At 29.0% G+C, this 25,389-nt stretch overlaps 2 protein-coding genes across 2 annotated transcripts; one reads left to right on the top strand and one right to left on the bottom strand.

Moving 5' to 3' along the window:
- Positions 1 to 7,291: 7,291 nt before the first annotated feature.
- Positions 7,292 to 14,607, bottom strand: LOC112764544 (uncharacterized). Its single transcript, XM_025810240.1, has 5 exons — positions 14,379 to 14,607; positions 14,127 to 14,183; positions 10,178 to 10,749; positions 9,892 to 10,075; positions 7,292 to 9,792 (listed from the first exon to the last, which is right to left on the bottom strand). The coding sequence occupies exons 1-5, from the start codon at positions 14,605 to 14,607 to the stop codon at positions 7,292 to 7,294; spliced, it is 3,543 nt and encodes a 1,180-aa protein (XP_025666025.1).
- Positions 14,608 to 21,368: 6,761 nt separating this feature from the next.
- Positions 21,369 to 22,672, top strand: LOC112706122 (uncharacterized). The gene has a single exon (XM_025757261.3). The coding sequence runs from the start codon at positions 21,774 to 21,776 to the stop codon at positions 22,425 to 22,427; it is 654 nt and encodes a 217-aa protein (XP_025613046.1). The 5' UTR covers positions 21,369 to 21,773; the 3' UTR covers positions 22,428 to 22,672.
- Positions 22,673 to 25,389: the final 2,717 nt, after the last annotated feature.

The raw sequence follows: 25,389 nt of genomic DNA, 5'->3' as shown, positions 1-25,389 counted from the left end.
AACTTTTCTATCCCATTATATATTGGTATAGATAAAAAATAGTTATTATAACAAAAATAAAAAAATAATAAATAGAAAATAATAGAAAAAATAGTTATTATAATAGAAATCAAAGTTGTCAATCATGCAATGGGACTATTTCAATTCGAAAAGAATAAAAGAAAATTTAAATCTAAATTTTTTGATATTAAATAAAATAAAATTACATAAAACATTATTATTTACGGTATAAATTAAATAAAAAATTATCAATATTTTTAAATAAATATTTTATACAATAACTGTCAAGCAGAACTCACTGAATAAAAAAATTGAACATCAAATTCCTATATTTTCTTTGTATATTGTTATTTTGTTATATTATAAATAATAGTTTTGGAATTATCTAAATATTTTAATATAAATTATTTAATATTGTCAAAGCTAAAAAAATTAAGAGATAAAATTAATATTTCTTCTAATGATTATTTTTAAAGTTATAAATACACAATAAAAAATTAGAGTACATTAAAATAGTACCATAATAAAAAATAATTCAAAAGATAAAATTAACAAACTAATAGAATATATATACACAACTAACCAATGTTATCATCCTTCACAATATTATTTGGACAAATTCTAATACTTGAATATCTAAAAACAGATTTTTAACATATAAATAATATTTATTGAATTTCATAAATCTTTTAATATAAATAATTTAATATTCTTTGGACAAAATAAATTAAAAAATAAGATTAATATTTCTTTTAAAAATATTTTTTATCAAAATTATAAATACATAAAAATTTAGAGTACATTAAAATAGTACCATAATAAAAAAAATTTAAATATTAAATTAATAGTGTAAATTTTTTAAGTGAACAATTAACAACCATAATACACTGTATTATAGATATATGTAACATAGTATATTAGAAATAATTAAAAGTTTACTAAGTATGAATTAAAACTTTTAAAAAATGATAATTTATACCCACTAATATTATTACCGTTCTATCTATTACTTAAATTTGGACCAATTTTATTATTATTATGAATATCTGAATATTTAAAAGCAAATCAATTATTGGCATGAGTCTAATATATTTTTAAAATCTATTAATATATTCAATAATATTAATAAGAGATGAGATGAGAAGAGAAAAATTGAGTAAGAGGTGATACGTGAAAATTACGTCAAGTGGCCAAGTGGAGTAATGGTAGTTTTCCAGAGATAACTGACATTAAGTGGAGAAGTTGATTTGAAAGGGTAATACTGGAAAAAAATTTTGGACACCAAACTCATGAATTGCCATTATATATTGTTATAGATAAAAAATATTTATTGAAAAAAGTGATCCATTAAGTTATACTAAGTATATTTGAATTCTATTGATTATAGGCTATCTTTATAACAATATAAGAAAAAAATGCGATATATAAATTAAATATTTTATAATTAATAATTATATATAACAGGTACAAATATTAAATCGAGGTACCCATTTTATGATAAACTTACTTTTTATTTTTGTGCCTTTGTCCCTTCTCATGTCAACATATTCTATTGTTTAAAAAGAATTATACTTATTTTTTAATTCAAGTAGTAACAGAGTTTGTTATAACCTTTTATTATCGTCCGACCGTTACTGAGATTTTCGGTTTAATATATAATGACCGAGGTTAATATTGGTTGACTAATCCGATCTGTTCATCGATGGTCGACAAGTATAATAATTTTAATGATGATCCTGCATGTATTGAAATTTTGAATAAGACGACATTTTTTATTTTAAATTCTTGTAGAAAATAGAAATCATAGTAGAGAGAAGAATATAAAGCTCCAATATTATATTATTTAGCTTTTATATCCACCCAAAACACAAAAGAAAAAATTGTTAACTTTTACTTCATACCACTTTTTACACCTTGTTATTCATTCTTTTATTTCATATGTTCATGTTAGAGCTTGTTTGGGTAAGTTTTTAAAAGAAGATCTTTTTTTGAGTTATCTTTTTTTAAAAGATTTTATGAAAAAGTAAAAGTAATTTTATGTTTGGATATCTCATACAAAAAGATCTTTTTATCTATCAATTATGTTTGGGTATAACGATATAAAAGTACTTATTTATTTATTTATTACATGAAAAATATCTTTTTTTTAAGGAAAAAAGATCTTTTAAAAAAAGATATAATTACAAATTCTCAAAAAATATATATTTTTTAATTTTTCTAGTGCTTTTACTTTTACTACTAAAAATTTACCAAACACGCTAAAAAATAAAAACGATTTTTTTCATTAAAAAAGATATTTTTTATCAAAATAATGACGCTAAAAAAAACACTGACTATTTTTAAACTAAATCAATCTTAATATTATTGGTTTATAATTAATTATTTTAATTTCTATTATTTGTATATTTTTTAAATATTTTTTATTAAGTAAGAAATATTGTATTTTTATAAATTAAATAAATTTTAGTTTTATTTTATCATGATTTGTATGAATAATTAAGGCTAAAAACAATAATATACTAATTAAGTTAACTATAATTTTTTTATGTTCAAATGAACTATATATGTTTTTTTTTTTAAATTAAAACACATAACTTACAATTTTATTTGTTAACTCTAACATGTCATTTTTAATGAGTAGTACACGTTATTTTATTTAGATTACATCAGATGCTATTAATTAAAAAAAACTTTTTATATAAAACAATATATAAAAGATAAGTTTAACGTACACATGTCATTAGCTAATTTTTTTTAACTTATCAAAAGTATTCATAAAATTTACAAATATTGATAAAAATATTCATAAACTAAAAAAATTAATATTATATTTATTGAATATGAATTCTGTATGACAAAAATATTTAAATTCTAATTTTTTATTAATTTTTTAATAAAATTTTTAAACTACCACACCTTCAATCTCAAGTCACTTTTCTAACTTTTTATAATTCAACCTGCAACTTTAAAATTTTTGTCATGAAATCTAAAACTATTTCTACAATAGACCAGGACAAAATCAATAGTGGTGGTGATGATGGAAGACCTCAATTAATTTCTAATAAAAAAATTTAGTATGGTGAGCTCTTTCTCATTTTTTTCACCACATTCCTTCACACAAAAAAAGCTTTTCAAATTAAAGAAAAAAAATTTAACTGAAACGATTAAAAACTATTCCTTTATAGTTTTTTCTCTAATTCTTTATTGGCATTGGTTGATTTTGTTGTTAATCTTAATGCTACAATAATCTATTGCATTACTATCTAGAGCTTCCATTATAAAGGATTATTTTGTGTCCCAAAAACGCAACATCACCATTCAATTTGGTGTCGATATTGTAGTCGCTGCTGAAAAAAAGTTTCATTGTTTGCCACACATCTCCAGCTGCGTCTTGGACCTCTTGTTTAATCCGATGCCGATGTTACCATCGAAGAGGCTTCCTATTGCTTTCTCTTTGTCATCAAGACCAAAGAGGAGGATGAAGAGGTTGGAGGCGGTGGAGCTAGCAACAATACCAGTAACATCGAGACGGAGGAAGGAGCCAACAAAAAAGTACTTACTTGAGAGGGTGTGTGATGTTCTGCGGTGAATTAAAAGTTTATGAGATAGTTGAGGAGGAGAATGGAGACGATAGAAAAGGAATAAAAATAAAGACTACGAGTACTATGAAAAAGACCATCGGATGAGAGATTTGAGTGCGATGAAAAATATTAGAAAAAAGTCGATAAATTGAGTAAAAAATGAAAGATTTATGGTAATACAATTGAAATTAAAGATAGAATAATTTAAAAATTTTAATAAAAAATTAAAATTTAAATATTTTTATTATACAAAATTTATTTTTTATAAATATAACGTTAATTTTCTTAATTTAAAGATATTTTTATCGGTATTCATAAAAAGCCAAGTCTCTGGTGGCTATGTCTATGGTAACTAGTGGTGGATAAAGCTACACTTTTAACTTAAAAGTGTAACTTTTCACAAAGAAAAGCGTCACCTAATGAAAAAAAGTAAATTAGAAGATTTAAGAGCAGAAATAATTAAGTTATCAAAATTAATAGATCAAAAATTAATGATTTTAACTAATGTTAATTGTAATGACACCGAATTCTTAAAATCAATACAAAATGATTTTTCTCAAAATCTTTATTTTACTATAAGTTTTATTGAAGGACTTTAAAAACTTGAAAAAACTTATTTTTCACACGGAATTTCTAAAAAATGTTACCATGGAAATGATTTCCCACATCTATATCATACTTTTAACCCACAATTAAATTCTATAGTAGATATGTTTGAAGAAATATTAACATCCATAAAATTTCAAAGAAATAAGGAAAAAGAGAATCCCAAGGAAGAAAAATTTCAAAACATAATTAACATAACAGATTTAAAAGTAAAACCACCACTAAAATTATGAATATTGAAGAAAAATTAGAAGAAGTTACAATGCTTTTTAAACAATTAAAAATGGCTCAAGAAAATAATATTATGGAACATGGTTTTCAAATAGAGGAAGAATTAGTAAATTATGAAAATATAGAAAATGAAGAACACATTCTAAATTATTCAAGTGACGAAGAACCAGCTATTCCAATACAAGTAAAAAATGAAGCTGGAACATCTAAGGATAATCAATCTCAATTTAAATGGGAAACAGGTTTTGATAATTATACTTTTAAAAAAGGGTTTATAAATAAAGATTCAAAATATACAAAAATACCATCAAAATACGTTCCTAAAATCCAGGAAATGGAAGGAGAAAGAATGCTCGATTTAGACTGCAAAAAGAACGAAAAAGAAATTTTCGAAAATTGGTTGAATTCCTTCTTATTAAAAGCCTTTACTAATCCAAAACTTGGTGAATTGTTTGGAAGGGACATCTAGAATTACATAGGGTTTCATACTAAAGGAACTATAAGAGATTATATGACATCAATAGAAAACCAAATAATAGAAGAATTAGAAACAAAAATAACAGCTTATGATAAGATATTATATATAACTAGCGGCTCAACAGGCACTACCGTGCCTGTTCAGCCGCTTTTTTTTATGGGATTTAAAGTTAATTATTTCAATGAATTTTAAAATTTTAATTTAGAATAACATAAAAATAATAATATAGAATAATCTATAATAATATAAAGATGTTCAAATTAAAATAATCATATATTACCTATCTATAAACAATAACAATATGAAAATGATTTAATTATAATGAACACATACATCACCTATCTACAAATCTACAAATAACATAATTCATATAAAATAATTATTACAATATTATTTTATCTTCTTCTATCTAACTCAAAGTCATAAAAATAAATAGAAAAATACGATTGTTTACAAAAAATGAGCCATATTTAAAAGTCACTTTTTTTTCTTTGTTTAGGGACCTTTTTTTTTAGTGGTAAACCAAAGTACGGATCTGTATTTGAAGAATCTTTCTTGTGCCTACAAAAAGTGTAAAGAAGAAAAATAATTATGTCTTTTTTTTGTGATTATATATCAAACTATAAGTAAAAACGTTAAGATAAATCTAAAGTAATTTCTGAATTTGTACCGAGAAAATTTTTTTAGCAATTCCTCATACATCTCCTTATCAATAGATTCTTGAGCCTTGAAGAACTACAAATTTTAGAAATCAATAAAATATACCATATGCCAATACAAATTTCATTATATTTGAACGAAAAGTTAACAATAAAAAATATAAAACCTGCAAAATTGAAATTTCTTGTTTGAGGTTAGATTTCCTACACATGCACAACAAAAGAAGCCATTAAACCCTCTGTAGAGCATTCAAATCTATAAGTATCCGATATTACCTCTATTTTGGGTGGTTTCTTAATCTAATGATAGGTACCTGCAATGTTGTTCTTTACTAACATCAGTTGGTTCCGCTCCTATGAGTTTGTTGCTGGAAAAAGAAAAATGTTTAATTTATTATCCGTAGTTTAAAATTATTTTTTGTAACTTTATTCAACATGAGAAACATAATCTCCGTTACAATCTCAGAGTAACCTTTTAATATTTTAGGCATATACTTTTTTCCTTCATATTTTATTAGTAAAAGAAGAACATAGAAGGGGATAGATAATAGGCATATCAATAACATTCTGATTACGATGATTGTGTTACCTTGTATGTTGTTGGAGCAGTATTTCCTTTTTTATCATCTTCCAGAATTGGGTCTTGTCTGTTTTAACCGTTCCTCCCCAGCCAATAGAATAAATTTGAAGGGAATGAACCTATTAGATAACATATGATTATGATTACTAACATAGAAATAGAAGTATGTATATTGAATGCAATTTTGACAGTAATTAATTTAAAAAATTACTTTATTGTCTATTGGTTGGATTGATGCAATTGCTTGCTTATCTTTCCATGCACTCCAGAGATTTTGGAATCCTTCTTCCTGTAATTGATATTTGTTAATATATTTCTAGTATATATATAGTATGTCTTAGTTAATGATAATTAGTACGTACCTGTTGCATAAAACAAATGTTCAAGTTGGTTGTCTTTATCTCCTGGCATATATTGATGAGCTCCTTTGAAATCAAATTGTCTATTAAAAAATTATTAGTCGTTAATCCTCAATAAATTAAAGTTTGTATACATAGATATATATATCAATGAAAAAGATTTAAAGATTAAAATTATATGTAGACTGAATTGTACCAAGAAGTAAATACACACACTTACTAAGAACATAAATTACCTGTGGGGAAGGTAACAATATTTCTTTGAAAACTATATTTCTGGTAAATTCACCACTTGTTCCATCTATTTTTTCTTCTTTGACTAAAATTTTTGTAGTTGACTGAGAAATACTTCGAGACAGAGCAACATATAATTGGCCATGGCTAAATACATGTTTAGGGAGATAGATCCCTACTTTAGGAATTGTCTGTCCTTGTGATTTGTTTATTGTTATTGCAAAACTCAACCTTACAGGAAATTGCTTCCGGATAAGTATAAATGGCAGTCCTGAATTTTCTGTTGTTTTGTGTTTTATCCGAGGTAAGAAAGCTCTTCTTCCACAGTGATGACCGGTTAAAATTTCTACGTCCAACATGTTTTGAAAAGTTCCACGACATAGTAACCTTGTACCATTGCATAAGCCGGCCTTAGGGTCTATGTTTCTCAATAACATCAAAGGTGCACCTCCTTTTACCTTCAACACATGAGGTGGCAACCCGCCTGTAGAAACTGAGTTAAGATATTCTTGTTGATATAAATTATTAGCATCTCCTTCTACTTCATCAAATGAGATTAAATTTCATTCTTCTCCTGGAAACTGGTTGATAATTATATCATTAAGCTGTTGCACATCATGATTTTTTGGTGTCAATATTGCCCTTTCTACCATGTAAGAAGCGTCCCACCCATGAGATTGTAAGTTTGGAAATATTTCTTCTATTAACTTGTGTAACGATGTTTCACCCTCCCACGGAATTGCCATATTTGCTTGTATCCGTACAAAGTCTTCATGTATGGTGGGTTCAATTCCATCACCAATGCGCATAAGATACTCAGCAAAAACATGATCATTAGAAGATCGCATATTTTGTCGCAAATGGAGAATTTTCGTGGAAGCCCATAATTGAGACTTAACTATAGAAGCTGAAATCATTTGTGACTTACTACCTTTCGGTACCACAGGCAGTACTTGGCGGAAATCTCCTCCCATCACCATCACTTTTCCTCCAAATGGCATACCGTTTGCTAATATATCTCTCAGAGTGCGGTCTAATGATTGCACCGATTCTTTATTTGCCATAGGTGCTTCATCCCAGATGATTGCCGTTGTTTGTCTAATCAGCTTTGCAAGATCTGATTGTTTGCTTATGTTGCAAATGGATGATGGTTCTGCATTAATTGGGATCTTAAACCTAGAATGAGCTGTTCGACCCCCAGGCAATAATGTTGCGGCTATTCCTGATGATGCAGTTACCAAGACAATATGACCCTTATTTCTCAATTCTGCAATTATAGCTCTGTAAAGAAATGTTTTGCCTGATCCTCCTGGCCCATCAACAAAGAACACTCCACTTTCTTTTCGATCAATTGTATTCATAATGCACTTGAAAGTTTTAGACTGGTCATTGTTCAATCTTGTTACGGAACACAGGTCTTCTCGGGGTACTTCGACAGACAGTTCTTCTTGGATAACTCTGGGTATCGAGTTGTCATTGTCATTTTCATGAGTTAAAGCTGGCAAATCGTATTGTGTAATCTGTTTTCCGTGCTGAAGGAGTATATCATTTATATCCCTGAGTAGCCGATTTGTGAACACTAAGGCTGTTGTGGTGCTGGTTGACGGATAATCATCCACCATATGTGAAAAAAATTCATCCCATAAGCTTCTTACATCTGTAGGCTCACAAAATATTAAGATGGTTGCAAACAACCTTCGTAAAGCACATGGCAATCGTAAAACAGATGCCTCAACCAAACATTCACGGATGCTACTGTCACTCTCTAACAATCCTCGATGTTGAGCAGATTGCTTGAAGGACGAATATTGGATCCCATTCACTGTTAGCAAGTCATCCCAACTGATTGGTCCTCTAACATTAGATAACAGAATACGCAAATAGAATTTTTCTCCTTCTGAAGGTGATACAATATAAATCCTACCGATGGATCTCCTCTGTGTCTTGCGCCGACGCCATTCCTTTTCCTTGTTGTGCCAAGTGTAATACTCTGGAATTTCCCTGTACAAAAGATGCCTAGATTGTTGGTCCTCCTCACGATTTAGAGCAAAGAACTCAGTGAGCATTGTTCTAGAGAAATAGTCATCATTAAGTATTTCAGAAATGGTTTGGTGATCATAGAAGCTCACTTGATGTTGATTTGGCAAATGAATTTGTAACCTTTCCACTGATGGATACATTCGGTAAAGGTTAAATTTAAATATTCTCCAACATGCCTCTGGAGCAGCAATCCATCTTGCATCAACAAACTGTTGGACCTCGTCAACATTAGAACTGTTGTGAACTTCCATTGCAACCCGGTCTGGACCCTTGTAGCAATATTTGTAGAGATACTTTATACTCTTGATGCTACTACATATCTCAACATTAATATGGCAATCATACTTTAGTAGTAGCCAAGGGTTGTACGGAACTACCCATCTATTGTCAACCGTGACATTTTGGTTAATTTGTACTGGAGTGTCGAATCGTCGCCTATATTGCGGATATGAGTTGTCACCTCTTCGTGTTTCTGCTGCGAACTCTTTTGGGTAGTTGCGTTTACATTTGCCATTTTTCATGCAGGGTGAAGATTGATCAAGTGTACCGCAAGGACCATGAATCATATGTTTTAGCACAGCATCATGTAGGTGTGGTTCTACTTCTTTAGATGGTATCTCTGCACGTACCAAACTATCATAATGCTCCGGGTCAATTAACTTGTCATTGTTTTTTAAGATTAGCAACATATGTACATGTGGCAACCCTCTTTTTTGAAACTCAGTGACATAAATATAGCTCTTCACCTTTCCCAAGACACCCTTAGTAATTACATCCTCTTTCAGCTGTTCAAATTTGGCTCGAAAAATTCTTGTTGTTAGATCTGGACGATCTTGTGGAGTTTGAACTGGGTTGAGTTCTGTAGTTATTTCAGTCCAAGATGGATTGCATGTCATTGTGAGAAAAATATCTGGCTTTCCCTCTTTAAGAACAATCGCCATTCCATCTTCATATCGTTGGGTCATGTCGCGACGGCTACCAATGAACGACGATGGTAATATTGTTCTTTTTCTTCCAACATTTTCTGAAGACAAATATATAGAGAAATATTATTAGTTTTAATAATTATTTTGGGTAATTCTTAATTATTTTCGAAGTAGCAATTAGATACAACAATGTTTACCTGCATTAGTTTCTCCTGTGTGCAAAGCATCTTGTAAACCTTGGTATAATTCAGCCCGTAATTTCTTCTGTCTATTTCGAACCCATCTTAACTTTCCGGTTTCAATTTTCACATAGTTATCAACAACATATTGTTGTAGTAGTCGTCCTGCTTGCAATACGGTGGAATGATCATCGGGGCGGATCTACAAATTTTTTAGAATTTGTAAAAAAGATTAGATACATTGATCAATTTTTTGGCATAATTTTATTGAAGTCTATACTGCGTAGGAAATGGAGATTTGTACCTGGAGCATATAACTATTATATGTTCGGCATGATACTTTGCCGCCACTTTGACTTCGGGTATTGATATCCCATCCATGAGTTCCAAATGGAAAAAGAAGAGGATATTGTAGTGGATCGTAATAGCCAACGAATTCCTGAATCCTTCGTAGGCTACCAGCATGAGTTTGCACCTTAATATCTCGCCCACGAATCATTGTTTCAACGTCATCACCAACAATTATGGCTGCTACCTGCGACGCAGTTGGAAGACTATATTGTGGCTGATTAGCAGGTCGCTCTCTAATGACCAAACTACACTCATGTACATCTGACCGTTGTGCAAGCTGGCGAAACACATGGAGAAAAGGATTATACCGGTGTAGCAATTGTTGTAACTTGAAAACTAATGTTTCATGTAGTTGTGTGTTCTCCAGCATCCTATTCTGCAACTCGTGATCAGTATCATATATGTACAGTTGCAAAAACCGTGGCCGCGTGCCCTGATCCGGATGAAATCCTCCTATACTGTGATATATTGAGCCTTGAGCACGAAATGTATATATACCACGACCTGTTATAGCCAGTTGTTCGTCTATGTGCACACCACACGAAGTGAAGGAAAATACATGATTGTATCCACGAATATGTTTTCTAAAATGGTTTCCTTCTACAGAGGGGTCCAAGAAGATTTCAAGCAATTCCTGAGGAGCATTTACTCGGGGAAGAGAGACTTTTCCCCATTACAGCACATCTCGAACGTCTCATGGTGAAATAGACGTGCGCTACAGTAATGACATGTCCTTGGGACTGGTAGTGGAGTTCGAATTATTGTTCCATCCTCTTGAAAATTTCGAGCACAATTATGGGATGCTCGAACATTTTGTCTAATTTCTGTACTCGTATTAAATTAACATATATTTGGTTATATTCATAATGAAAATCATAAAATGATGAATTTTGTAGCAACTAAAAAAATAGTTCTTTGTTGATTATAAATACAAAAAATTACTTCCATTATAGTAGTCATCATAAAAAAGAGATAAGTAGCTATCAAATATTTAAGTGATGTTTCAATCATTTTTCTTGACTTTGTTACATTGTATAATATTGTGATGTTGTTTGACTTTATTTTTTTAAAATTTTGTCATTCAGATGTATTTAACAACTTTAATTATAAAATATTTTATTTTATTCTTTCTAAAGATGTTTTTTATTCGTTAAATAAATGTTTTTATTCTTTTAATTATAAAGAAATATTATTTATTCTATAGCAATATAGTTTTATTCTTTTTTTAATAAAATCATTTTGTTTAAAACCTTTTATTCGAAACTGTTATAACAAAGTTAAAATCACTTACGATCTATAACAACATTATATTATTCTAAATGTTTATTATTTTCTTGTTCCATTATATATTTTTGTTTATATGGTAACACTATGTTTATCATGGATTATTTTTTTAGATTAAATAGTCAATACAATATAGATTGAGTCTGAAATAAATAATTTTTTTAAAAAAAATACTTTCTTTATATATCATAATTTTTTTTTGTATAAAGTTCTTTGTTCATCAATTGTCTTATAGCATTTTTTAGTGAATTATCTTATATAGGATATGACAATTTTTGCCTTTGGCCAAATTTTTTAGCTTGTATGTTTTGTTTCATGTTTTTTAAATGTTTAGATATTACTGGTCGAAATAATACAATACATGACGATAATATTTGTTCATATTTTATTTATTCTATTACTTCTAATAATTTTTATTTTGTATGCTTTCGCCTAGAGTTATCATTTTAATTTTTACTATTTATTTTATTTCTTAAAATATATTTTATTTAATCATTTTTTATGTTGTCATATTTGTGTGAATTATAATAATAAAATAATTCAACAAAATATAAAATTTTTTAAATTAATTTTTTTTTGTTTTCGCTTAAGTTTTCATATTTTTCATTTTGATTGGCAAATAAATATTTTAAGTATTTTATTGGTTTTTATAAAATTTTTTTGTGTATAGATTTTAAATTTTTTTTGTTAGGCACTGGCACTCTTTTTTTATAATTGGTTCTTGTAATGATCTTAAATAAATAATTTTTTTAACATTTTATTTAATTATTTTATTTTGTCATGTTTGTGTGAATTATAACAGAATGATTCAACAAAATATAAAATTTTTTAAATTACCTATTTTATTATTTTTGCTAAAGTTTACATATTTTTTATTTTAATTGGCAAATAAATATTTTAAGTATTTTATTGGTTTTTATAAAAAAAATTTGTGTATAGATTTTAAATTTTTTTTTGTTAGGCATTGGCACTCTTTTTTTATAATTGATTCTTGTAATGATCTTAAATAAATAATTTTTTTAACACCAATTATGCTCACACTTAATGCTTACTATGAATACATTAATATGCTAACAGATAAGGATAAAATAATATTTTTTTTATAAATTTATTTACCTATTAAAATTATGTCACAATAGTAAATATATAAAGAAAAAAAAAGTACAATACTAACCAGTTACATTTTCTTCACGTCTACTGTTTTGATCAGATCTATTTCCATGAATTTCTGATAGTATGTAAAAAGAACACATAAACAAAATTATAAAATTTTTCATTAAATTAAGTCTGTACACTATCAGTGGTAATTGAGAGGTTACTTTTAAAGAAACAAATCATACCAAATTAAATTGATTGGAAGTAATAGAAAACGTAGAATACCCATTAATATCATAATTATTCAAACTCTGAATAACTAAAAAAATAGATAGTGACCGTAAAATACAAATACATGATAGGCAGTTAGAGTTCCTGTAAAAAGTCACCATTTGAAAAAAATTCAAGTGTAGCCGTATAATAGATTTATTAAGTGAAGAAATTATCATTTATTAAAAATATTTTAACCTTTTTTGTGTATTAAATAAAACGTTTAAAAGAATTGTAGAATATTAAAAAAGATATGAAACGTAAAATTATATTAGATATTAATTGAACCACTATTATTATGAGCATCTGAATAATAGCAATCATATTATTGGAACGACAATAATGTATTTTAAATGATTATATTTACGGTGTTTAATTTTTCTTTAGAGATAAATAATTCGTGAATATAAAAATTATATTAAACTGGTAGCATCTATAACTTATAATATTGAAATAGTAAATTTATCAATTTAAATTTATGTAGTGAAAAAATAATCACTTCTGATATATTTATTTTTTAGAAGGAAAAGTATAAAAAAATATTGAAATTATCAACTAATTTTTTTTGTTATACAGTGAAAAAATTTAAGCTACAATTATAATATTAAACATATATCTAATTTAATTTTTTTATAATGATACGGCGCGCGAGAAAATTTTAGGACAATAATGGAAGATCTATTGAATCAAAATTTATGAAAAAATAAATTACTATTAATTAAATAAATATACAGGAATCCTATCCATATTTATTACCATTCGATTTCTTACTTGAATCAGTTTCGCTTTTATTATGAGTATTAAATTGTTAAAAAATTTATTCTTAAGATGAAAATAATGTAGGCTGAGAATTTAAAAGTACATTCGGTAGAGTACGGTAACATAGAGATACTGTAGAAATAATTCGAATTAAATGACGAACTAAATTGTAGAAAAAAAAATTAAAAAAATATACCAGAATTATCTATTAAGTTTTTTTTTTACAGAATAAGAAAATTTAATAACAAATATATTATTAAACAGTGAATATATATATTTTTCTTATAATAATACAGTTATAAAAATTTTATATTTGTATGATATTATATTAAAAAATTATTAAACTATTTAATAATTGAGATTATAATGATGTAAATTACATTTAAGATAATATAATAATATTATTTAGGCCAATAATAAAAGAGTTATTGAATCAAAATTTAAGAAAAAATAAATTATTATTAATTAAATAAATATAAATATAAGATTCCTACCCATATTTGGATCGTTTGGTATATTACTTGAACCAACTCCGGTGTTATTGTGAGTATCTGTATATGTAAAAAATTCATTATTAAGATGAAAATAATGTAATTTGATAATTTAAGGGTACACTCAAAAAATAGATTATACATAATTGGTACGTACTAAGAGTCCAGTAACATAGATATATCGTAAAAAATAAATCATATTAAATAATAAACTAACAATATAAATTTATTACTGAGAAGTATAATTTAGAGTACCTGATATAGAGTATTGTTGAGGAGGTATATTTGTGATATCTTGTAATGGTGTTGCCATGTTAGTTGGTCCACTTGATGTATCGATTTGTTTTCCTCGTCTAATACTCTCTCGGTAACTGGCACGCCTTCTGGCAAGGTGTTGCTGCCTCTGTTCTTCACTTATATTTTGTCTTCGTTGTCTGGCATAGTCTTGCCAAGTTCGTCGACCACTCCCACGTGAATCTTCCATTGGTATGTTGTCAACTATAATTAATCAAAGAAACATATAAAAACAATTATACACTTTTATTTAATGACAAAAAATAAATTACCGAAGATTTTACATTATATTTAGGCAAAGTGAGAAGAATGCAGGAGAAGACAGAGAAAAAATGAAAGAAATTTTTTCTATTACGGTGAGATATGGAGTAACCAGTGAAGTGAGAGAGATTAAGAAAAAAAAATGGGAATAATACAATTGACGGAGTAATTGATGTGAGAGGAATTAACTGATGCAGTAGTGGAGAATTAAGTAGTAGAATTTTGTAACTGATGCAGTAGCGTAATGTGAGAGAAATTAACGTGGAGAAGTTATATTGAGGTGAACGTGGATGGAAATGAAATAGCAAAATGTTGTAACTGGAGGTAGGTTACTAAAAAGGATAAAAATGGAAAGAAAAATTGGACACCAAAAATGGGTTTTCCCATTATATATTGTTATAGATGATGATTCTATATAAAGAATTTTTTGGAAAAAATATTATAGATCATAGACAAGAAGTCTATAATAAAGAATATCAAGAAGCAAAAAACCATTTAGCTAATATTCAGATATATGATTTATGTAATGTGGAGTCTTATATATGTGAATATAGAATACATTATTACAAATTAAAAGAAGAAGATAAAAATCATTATCTTAGTATGTACATAACAAAACTTCCATTCCTGCTAATGAATTTATAATGGGAAGATTTATAAGAGAAATAAATAGAGGAACAATTGAAAATAACTTTGGTGGAGCAACCTCTGCTATAAGAGAGGAAATAAAAGAACGTTGTATGCAAGAAGCAACTCAAAAAAGATTTGCAAATATAATCAGAATTTGCTGTCAGGATAATGAGGAGATATCTCAAAAATATGGTCTTAATAAAAATTTTCAAAGAAAAAGAAAATATCAATTTAGAAAAAGAAAATATTATCCAAACTAGAGAAAAAAGATATATTTTAGAAAAGAAAATAACAATAAAAACAAAAGACAAAGAAATAACTATTGCCCGAATAAAAAAGAAAATTGTAAATATTGGTATTGCCAAGAAGAAGGACACTACACAAATGAATGCCCGAAAAAGAAGGATAAAAAGGATCTTACTAAACAAATAGAAATTGCTAAGTCTTGTTTCATGGAACCATTAGAAGAATTTGATGATAACTTAGACTATATCTTTGAATATGTCTCGGAAACAGACTCAGAGACTGAGTAATAATGCTACATTTATTACTATAAAAATAACAGAAAAGTTTATAAATGCTTTCGTAGACTCTGGGGCAACACAATGCTTTGCTAGTTCAAATATAAAACTTGATTGGAAAAAATTAAAGAAACCATTAAGAGTTAGAATAGCTGACAAATCAATACATAAAATTGACCAAAAAGCAGAGATGGTTGAAATTTTTATTCAAAATTATAGGTTCATTGTTCCATCTATATATATGTTAGATTCTGGAATGGATTTTATCATAAGAAATAACTTTTTAAAGCTATATCATCCATTCATTCAAGAATTAACATATATAGTTTTAAAAGCTCCACACGATTCTTCAATAAATCAAAAATCAAAACGTATAAAAATACCAACTACTACTATAGATAAGATCTTAAAATTTAAAATATTTTCTATATTAGAAACATGTTATTTAAATCTATACTTTCAGATAAATATTCCAAAAAATAATCTTGAAATAAAAATAGAAGAACTCTTGGATGAAATTTGTGCTGAAAATCCTTTAGATATTAAAAATACAAATAACGAATTAGTAAGCATTAAATTAAAAGATCCCACAAAAGAGATAAATGTTCCAAATAAAATTCCTTATTCCGCAAGAGATAGAGAAGAGTTCTCATTAGAGTGTAAAGATCTTTTGGAAAAAGGAATTATAAGATTAAGTAAAAGTCCTCATGCGGCTCCAGCTTTTTACGTTGAAAACAATAATGAAATTAAAAGGGGAAAACGAAGAATGGTAATAAACTATAAGAAAATGAATGAAGCAACTATTGGTGATGCTCATAAACTTCCAAGAAAAGATTCTATTTTAGAAAAAATCAAAGGAGCAACTTGGTTTTCATCTCTTGATGCAAAATCAGGATATTGGCAACTTCGTTTAGACGAAGAAACAAAGAAATTAACTGCTTTTACTTTCCCAACAAAAGAATCAACAAGTGTGTTGCTTTATGAATGGAATGTATTACCATTCGGATTAAAGCAAGCCCCAGGTATTTATCAAAGATTTATGGAAGAAAATCTAAAAGAGTTAAATGAATTTGTTTTAGTATACATTGATGATATACTAATTTTTACAAAACAGAATAAAGAAGATCATCTTCAAAAATTATTAATAGTTTTAGAAAGATGCAAGGAAAAAGGATTAGTTCTTAGTAAAAAGAAAGCAAGAATAGCAAAACAAGAAATAGAGTTCCTTGGATTAATTCTATCCACTCAAGGAAAGCTAAAACTTCAACCAAATGTTCTAGAAAAGGTAAATTTATTTCCTAATAAAATAGAAGATAGAAAACAATTACAAAGATTTTTAGGGTGTATAAATTATATTTCTGATCAGGGATTTTTAAAGAATATAACAGAATACACTAAAAGCTTATTTCCAAAAATAAGTACTAAAAAAGTATGAAAATGGGATGAAAAAGATAGTACACAAATTCAAAGAATTAAAGAATTATGTGAAAAACTTCCAGAACTTTATATTCCAGAAGAAAATGACTACTTAATAGTAGAAACAAACGCTTCAGACATAACCTGGTCAGGATGTCTAAAAGCTAAGAAAGCTATAAAAAGGTTGGAACAAGAAAAAGAATCACTAGATTCTAAATATCCCCCAAAGGAATTACTTTGCAGGTATATTTCAGGGACTTTTACTCCAACAGAACAGAGATATACTACTTATGAAAGGGAAACTCTAGCAGCAATTAAATCTCTTAAGAAATGGAAAATTGATTTACTACCCAAAGAATTTACATTAAGGACAGATTCAAGTTATTTAACAGGTTTCATACGATATAATTTGAAAGTTGATTATAATCATGGACGATTGGTAAGATGGCAACTATTTTTGTTACAATATCCAATAAAAATTGAATATATTAAGGGTGACAAAAATGTTATTGCAGATACATTAACAAGAGAATGGAGTTCGTCTACAACGCATTAAATCAAGAAATTCAAAAATACGAACAAGAACTCGAAGAATGCAAGCATTGTCAGCAAATAAGGACACAGATCCAATCCCTCAAGAAGGCCATCGAAGCAATGAAATCAACACAACAACCAAAACCATCAGAGTTCAGCCAGCTAAGCGTGGTGGACAAATTAGGTGAGGAAAAAATTCCAGAAAATAAAACAATTGCTGAAATTATCAAAAAATCCACCCAAGATAAAAAATATTATGTAATTTATAATGGCTCCATGAAAGGAGTATATGATGCCTAGAAAAAAGCAGCACCATTTACACATCAATCAAAAATAATTCATAAAGGAGGGTTTTTAACATTGGAAGAAGCAAAGGAATCCTTCAGAGAATATGAAGCTCTTCATCCAGAGTAAACCCTAAAAAGAGCAGATAAAGCTCCAATTCAAACCCAGAGAACAGGGATAATAAGAAACATTCCTACAAAGGCTGAAATCAAGGAAAAGAAAAAGGTCTGTAGATCAAATCTCAGAGAAACCCTTAACATAGTCCTGAATTGGACTGAAGAAAAGAGGGTAATCTTGGGATATTATCCTATTGCCAAAGAACAACTAACAAAGCTGGTTATATTTCCAGAAGCTTTCCCATCTGACACCTATCAGTTTTTCCAGTATGGATTAATTGATACAATTTTAATTTTTAATGATTTGAAAATTATTAGTGAGTTTCCTGCAGGATTCGTTGATGCAGTAAAGAGATTTAAAAATATGATTGACAACGTAAATTCAAGGGATATATCCCTAAAATTTACAAACAGTCAACCTATTTTTAATGAAGAAGAAGAATGCTTGGTTCCAGCACATCAAGTAATATTCATGTCCGTCTTCCCAGGAAATTTTCAACCAATTGATCAAGTTCAAGATTTAACAATCTACAGTCATGAAGGTAGACTAGCCAGCACACTAGCAAGGGTCTTCGAAAGAACTCAAAAGATAACAAGGGAATATCACACAAGAATCAATTATAAAAGCAGAAATACTCTGCTTGTGTCCAGTAAAAGAAATGAAATTGAAGAAAGAGAGATGAGACTCTTAGTGGAATTTGAATCAGCATTCTACAACTTATCTGGACTCTTAGAAAAGCTCTCCGAAGGGATAAAGAGGAATCTCTGCTATTTGATAAAAGACAGAGAAGACCACAAGTGCCAGCTGTGTGTCTCAGAAATATCTGAAGAAAGTAATGAAATGGGATCCACCCACATGATAAAAGAAGAAGACAGCGCATCCACCCACATAAAAGAAGAGGACAGCGCATCTGAAGCATCCCTCGACATTATTGCATAATGACGTAAGCGCTTAGGTCATAGAGCACCAACAATGTAGCTGGTGCAAGATAATAAATAATGACGTAAGCAATGACGTCATAAGAAGGGTAAGGATGGGAATTGTCCATCAGACCCAACCATTATAAATAGATTGCCTAGGCAATTGTAGAAGGCATCAGACAGTAGAAAGCAGGAGGCTAAGAGTACTCATATGCTAGGAGAGCAAGGAGGAAGCTGCCGAGGCGATTCTATAGTTTGAAGAAGAATTCCCTTAGGAAAAACCAATTCTAAACTCCCCTCTGGAGTTAGTATCTATAATCTCCCCTCTGGAGATAAAAACATCTTATGTAAAATATTCTAAATAAAGGAAGTTTTTCTCCAGAAAGGTACGCCTTTATCCTAATCTCTTAGTTATGAATTATTTAGAAAGTTTAGAATTAACGGAAGAATCTGATTATTATAGATTATCTGCCTTATTAGATAATGAAAAACAGGCTGTGCTAAAAACAGAATTAAATCTCAAATCAAATGAAAATTTTAATAAACAAAATCTTTTAAAAGAAGTTTTTAATAGAAAAAATATAATATACTATGGAAAAATTCAACTTGAAGCCCCTATAAAGATAAAAATCCGCCAATGGAGAACTTGAAATAGCTTTGATAAATGATGAAGAATTGAGTAAACAGATTGAGAAAATTAAGGATCAACAAAAAAGATCTAAAATTGGATAGATTCATATTAGTATTATACAAGTCTTGATCAAATCTACATATATGAAAGGAATTAATTCACCAATAAGCTTAGCAATCTGTGATAAAAGAATTACTGATGACCCAATAGATCAAATAATTGGAATTGTTCATAGAAACTTGGCAAACGTAAATGTTAAATTCAATGCCCATCTTGGATACGCTATACCTTTATCAACTGAAAATCTTGGAAGATCTATAAGTTTAGCTTATAAATTTCACAGAAAGAATCTAATGGAACAAGATGATGAACCATTCTCAATTACATATGCAATAAATTACGCTTTAACAAATAGCCATCATAGTATAATATTTAAAAACAGAGAAAGGATTTATGTTGATGAATTATTTCAGAAAATTGTAAAAACAGAAATACCAAAATATAAAGCTATTGAAAACCCAGTCTTATTACTAAAAGAACCATCAGGAAAATTAGTTTCATCGAATTTTCAAATAAGAGAATCTAAAATTAATAGCCCTTTAAGTTTATCTAAGTTAAAAATTAAAGAAGAAAGTTCTGAAATAAAAGAACTAACAAAAAAGGTCGAAAAATTAAATGAGACCCTAAACACTAAACTATGACAATAAATAAAGAAGAAATATATGTAACTTATCAAGACAAGAAACAAGAGTTCTTTGAAAGAGAAAATCGTTTAAATTATTTACAGTTTTCTGAAATAAATCAAAGAGCATTTGAAGCCCTAAAAATAATTTATGACAAGTTGAAAAAAGAAGTTGAAAAGCTAGAAAAATTAATAGAATCTCTAGAAAATAGTGATGAATCGATGATAGAGTTTGCGAAAATTTTAAATAATGAAGTATAAAAAGATTGAAAAACCAGAAAATAAAAAAAAAAGAAATAGAACGAGAAAATTAAAAAGTAAAATAAAGAAGTATAAAAGGGAATTAAATAATCTTCAGATTGAAATTAATGATCTTATAATAAAAAGGATAGAAATAAAAATAAATATAAACAAGTTGAAATTAAACTTAAAAAATTTATAAATGCCTGAAAAACCATATTATGACTTAAAAGAATTAAAGCTGCTGAAAGAAAAAATGGAGAATGAAATTGAAAAATTAAACAGATATTTAGAAACAAGAGAAAGTGTAGAAATAAAAGAAGTTATTGAGGATTTGAGAAATTATATTAAAGAAAAAGACAAACAGATAAAAGATTTTATATACAGTAATCCATGCAAAAAAGAATATTATAAACTAAAACAAGATTAAAAAGTTATAAATTATAAATATACATTAAAAACTAGAGAAATAGTAGAAATTGTCAATATTTTAGAATTTACAAATTATTTTTATTCAAAGTTAAAAGTAAAAAATTTGGTATCAGAGCCAAGTTAACGATTAAGGGTAACACTTTCTTTTTAAACAACACTTTTAGTAATACGCTTTTAAATTAAAAAAAAAAATCAGATGTTCACATTTAATTGATAGATTACTTGTAATCACTATAGCCATGGTAACATAATGGGTACCACAGAAAGCACCTTCATAAAATTCACTAATACTTTGATAATTTTTAAAAAAAAAAAATAAGTATCGAGTGGCAGGTATAGCAGAGGAGCAGGAAGTGATGAAGAACCGCATCACACGTGAGCACTACCCCTTCCCAATGTATACTCCATTAACAATTTCATTATGTTACATTAATTACCACAACACATTAATTAATATTACTATTACTAATACTATCAGATACCGATTGCAATAGCATCTCTTCATTTCTCTCTCTCTCTCTTCCCACCCATTTATTTCTCTCTTTCTCCCTCTTCTCTGCACAGAATCAGAATAAAACCTCATCTACCCTTCAAACTCCAAAGTCTTTTCTTTTCTCTTCTTTTAATCTTCATCTCTTGGAACTGTCGAGGCTGAACAACTTCAGGTTGACTGAAAACCAAGAAAACATGAAGAAGCTCTATCGTAAAGGAACGGTGCATCCCTCGCCGCCGGTAATATCGGACCACCACCTCGCCTTCTTGCCACCCGCCATCCTCACTCTCACCGTCGCTCTTTCTCCTCAAGACTTAGAAGTCCTTGCTTATCTCCTAACATGCCCCTTTTCCTCTAGCCCCTCTTCCTCCAACCCCAAACCTCGCCGCACCACCACCACCACCACCAACAATAACGGCAACAGCCAGAAGGTGGTTGTGGAGGGTAACCATCCGCCTCTGTATAACTGCGGCTGCTTCATTTGCTACAAGATTTACTGGGAAAGGTGGGACAACTCTCCTAATCAACGACGCATACATGAAATTATCGACGCCTATGAGGCCTGGTTAGAGAGCAATAACGAGCCCCCAAAGAACAAGAAGAAAGACAAGAGGAACAAGAAGGGTTCTTATAAGAGCAAGCCCGAGCAGTTGGCGCTGGTATCTGATGAACCCATGGAATCTGCGGCGGAGAGTAGTAAAAGCAGCGGGGCTGGTCGTGTTGACGATGAAGCTGGTGACGGCGGCGGTGATGTTGGGGTTGAAGGTGGTGAGGAGAAAGGTCCAGTTAGGAGGTTAGTTAGTTTCATTGGAGACAAGATTTGGGGTGGTTGGGGTCAGGGGCAGTAGTGAGTAGTAGACAATCAAATAAAAGGAACATGAATAGAGCAAATTAAAGGTGGGTTTAATTAGTCCTTGCCCTTTCTTTTTTCCCTTTGTTTATCTATTTTTGTACATTATTATTGTTAATCACTACCCCCTTCGATGTACAAAAAGACATAGTAGTCTGGTTTTTGTTTGCTCTAGGTGATTACTATTGTTACAATCACAATTAGTTCATACTTAATCATCAACCTACTATTCTGTGGTTTCAATTTGTTCTCGTCATACACATTTCTTCCATTTTTGGGTTTTGTTGTTTCTGAGATGATCGGATCATTGATTGTTATGTCTGCTGATTGATTGATTGATTGATGCTTTGTAGGCCACTTCAATCGAGAATGTCTTCTATAGTTCTCTGTTTGTTATTGTTGAACGAATTTCTTTTATTTTCTTTCACCCTTTAATTCAACGGAGCTTTCATTTTCCTATCTACGACTGTAGTTAATAAATTGATACCATTTCTAACTAAGTATGTTTTATTTTCTTTTTTATAAATTAACCTCCTAGTAATACTGCTAAGTATTAATATTTTATTGGCTACTACTGGCTAGTAGTGTAGCAGGCATTAGGAAAGTGTGAGCAAAACATGTTCGAATGTTGTAAGGTTGTCCACTAAACGACGCCGTTTCGTGGTTGGAATGAAATGGAAAGGTGCTGTGAGAGCACCGTTGGGCATGTTTGTATGGCATCAAAGTAATTGGGCGGTGTGTCGATTATGTCAATGCTGCAGTTGCCGGTGATGACGAAACACCTTTCAGGAAAAAAAATATATATAGTGGTCCAATTTAATTCTTTCAAACTGCATGCCCTGCACATCAATTTTATTTCAATTATTTTATTATACAGTGGTTATCCGAAAATATGCCTCTAGATTAAACTATAATACTAACGCGATAATATAGTATGTACTTGGTGACCGTAAACATGATTATGGAGTATCATTATAATAGTTAAATAATGTGATAAGAAAATAGAAAATGAAAGTATAGATGGGGATGGGTGGGTGTCGCCAAGAACGAGGTCGGCGAAAGCAGTGGCTTCGATTAAAGCAAAAGGCGCAGAAAAAATGCTCTCTCTCCCCACTTCACTCCAAATTCCTTTTTACGGTGTTCTCTAGGTTCTCTTTATTTTGTGTTTTCTCCATGGCGGTGTTTAATTAGGGTAATGAAGAAACTAGATGTTTTCTTCAGATGAATGGTGGGGATATTGTGTGTGTGTGTGTGTTTTTTTTTATATAATTTAATCCCATGTTGATTAAGCATGCCTTGGCTATTTTGGCACCATGTGTATATTTGTATGGTTGAAAGCAAATGGATTAGTTGTAGTTGTAGATAAATATTGTTTTAAACAAATTTATTTCGCCACCAATTGTTGTAAACTACGTTATGCCACATTTGCCAATAAGGGAGCATTCCTCATGCTTGTTTGTCACTACTACAACTTTTGTTGTAATATTAATTAGTGACGAAATTCCTCTTAATGGTTATGCTTGATGGCGGCGCAAGGACAATAAAAAAAAATATATAATTCTCTTTAGAAATATCTTCTTCAGAAGCCTCGCATTAAATATTTAAATATTTCACTCATCATAGTTCGTTGGTTAGAGATAGTTATTAGTCACTTTTTGGATATATATCGTTTTTTAGGATTAGGATCAGTAACCTTAGAAAATTAGCATAATTTATTATTTTTAATTATTATTAAATTAAAAAAATTAAATTAATAACTAAAAATAATAAAATTTGTTAGTTTTTAACCATTTTTTATTAGTATATTTGTGGAGATTCTATGTATATAAATGTTCTATTATAAATAAAAATATTATTTATATATTAAAATTAATTATTGTATATTATACATAAATATATATTATTTAGTAGTTAATTTTAATGTATACGTAATATAGTGGGATTATAAATTGTTGGTATTATAACGTATTCATTCATTAACTAGGGTTATTTTGCATTTCCTAATATATTCTGCATATTGCTTGAGAAAAGATTGAAAAAGTTTTGATTTAACATGGAAGTTGGAAGTTGAATACGTGGGATGTGTGGCCTGTCAATTTCCACATATATGAATCAGAGAGAACTAAACAGTGTAATAGCCTCCGCTGAAATTGGAGTGTGGTTCTTATTTTTTCTTAATTGATTTGGTGTTACTGTGTGGACGAAAAAACCTTATGAGCTCGCTCCAATGAACTAACACATTTGTGGCAGGACCAAGCTAGACGTCAAAATTTTCCAGCGTTTGCATCGTTGGAAGTCGGTCATATAATACGAGCTAATCCTACTTGGAGATGACTCCCAATAATGAAGACAAAAATAAAAAATTGCATTAATTAAGTAACAATCTGAGCTTTTGTTGTCATCGATTTTTTTTAGCTAGTACCTTTTTAGGAGGACTAAATTTTCAATCTATATGGTCTCACGTTATGCGTGTGAATGTGTGATATTATGACTTTAACATGAGCTTTTCTAAGCATAAGCCTAACCATGCGTCCATATCTTTGACTGGCTTGCCTTCCATCTTAAAGACTAACCACATTCATTGTTTCTCTTAAGTCAATTTTGTCAATTCCAGCTCCTTCAACTTAATGCCTTTTTTTTTTCATTTTTTAAAGTAATTTACCACTAGGGGACCTAAGCATATGAAATGAAGCCTACAGTTACATATGAATCATAAAAAATAAAAATTTAAACAAGCAATCAACCAATAAAATAATAAAAATTTCAAGATTAACGAATAAAAAAAAAAGTAATGCTACATTCTCAATAAATATTATTATTTTTGGCCAATAATTAACTAGCAATAATTCATACTCATATTTACATATTTTTTACACACAAAAAATATATAATTTGTATTTATATTTATTAAAATTCTATACACAATTACACATAAATAAATATATTTTATATTTATATTT

Source organism: Arachis hypogaea, chromosome 1 (assembly GCF_003086295.3).
Source record: "Arachis hypogaea cultivar Tifrunner chromosome 1, arahy.Tifrunner.gnm2.J5K5, whole genome shotgun sequence".
Classification (NCBI taxonomy): Eukaryota; Viridiplantae; Streptophyta; class Magnoliopsida; order Fabales; family Fabaceae; genus Arachis; species Arachis hypogaea.
This window is presented reverse-complemented; position numbering and strand designations above follow the sequence as displayed.

Excerpts from the sequence above, each read along its gene's own strand:
- LOC112764544 (XM_025810240.1), bottom strand. The coding sequence starts at position 14,607 with ATGGAAGATTCACGTGGGAGTGGTCGACGAACTTGGCAAGACTATGCC. Across the intron at positions 10,750-14,126 it reads ACCAAACGATCCAAATATGG|ACGAACAACTGGCTATAACA; the intron begins GTAGGAATCTTA and ends GTGTGCACATAG. Across the intron at positions 10,076-10,177 it reads ATAATAGTTATATGCTCCAG|ATCCGCCCCGATGATCATTC; the intron begins GTACAAATCTCC and ends AAAAATTTGTAG.
- LOC112706122 (XM_025757261.3), top strand. The coding sequence starts at position 21,774 with ATGAAGAAGCTCTATCGTAAAGGAACGGTGCATCCCTCGCCGCCGGTA.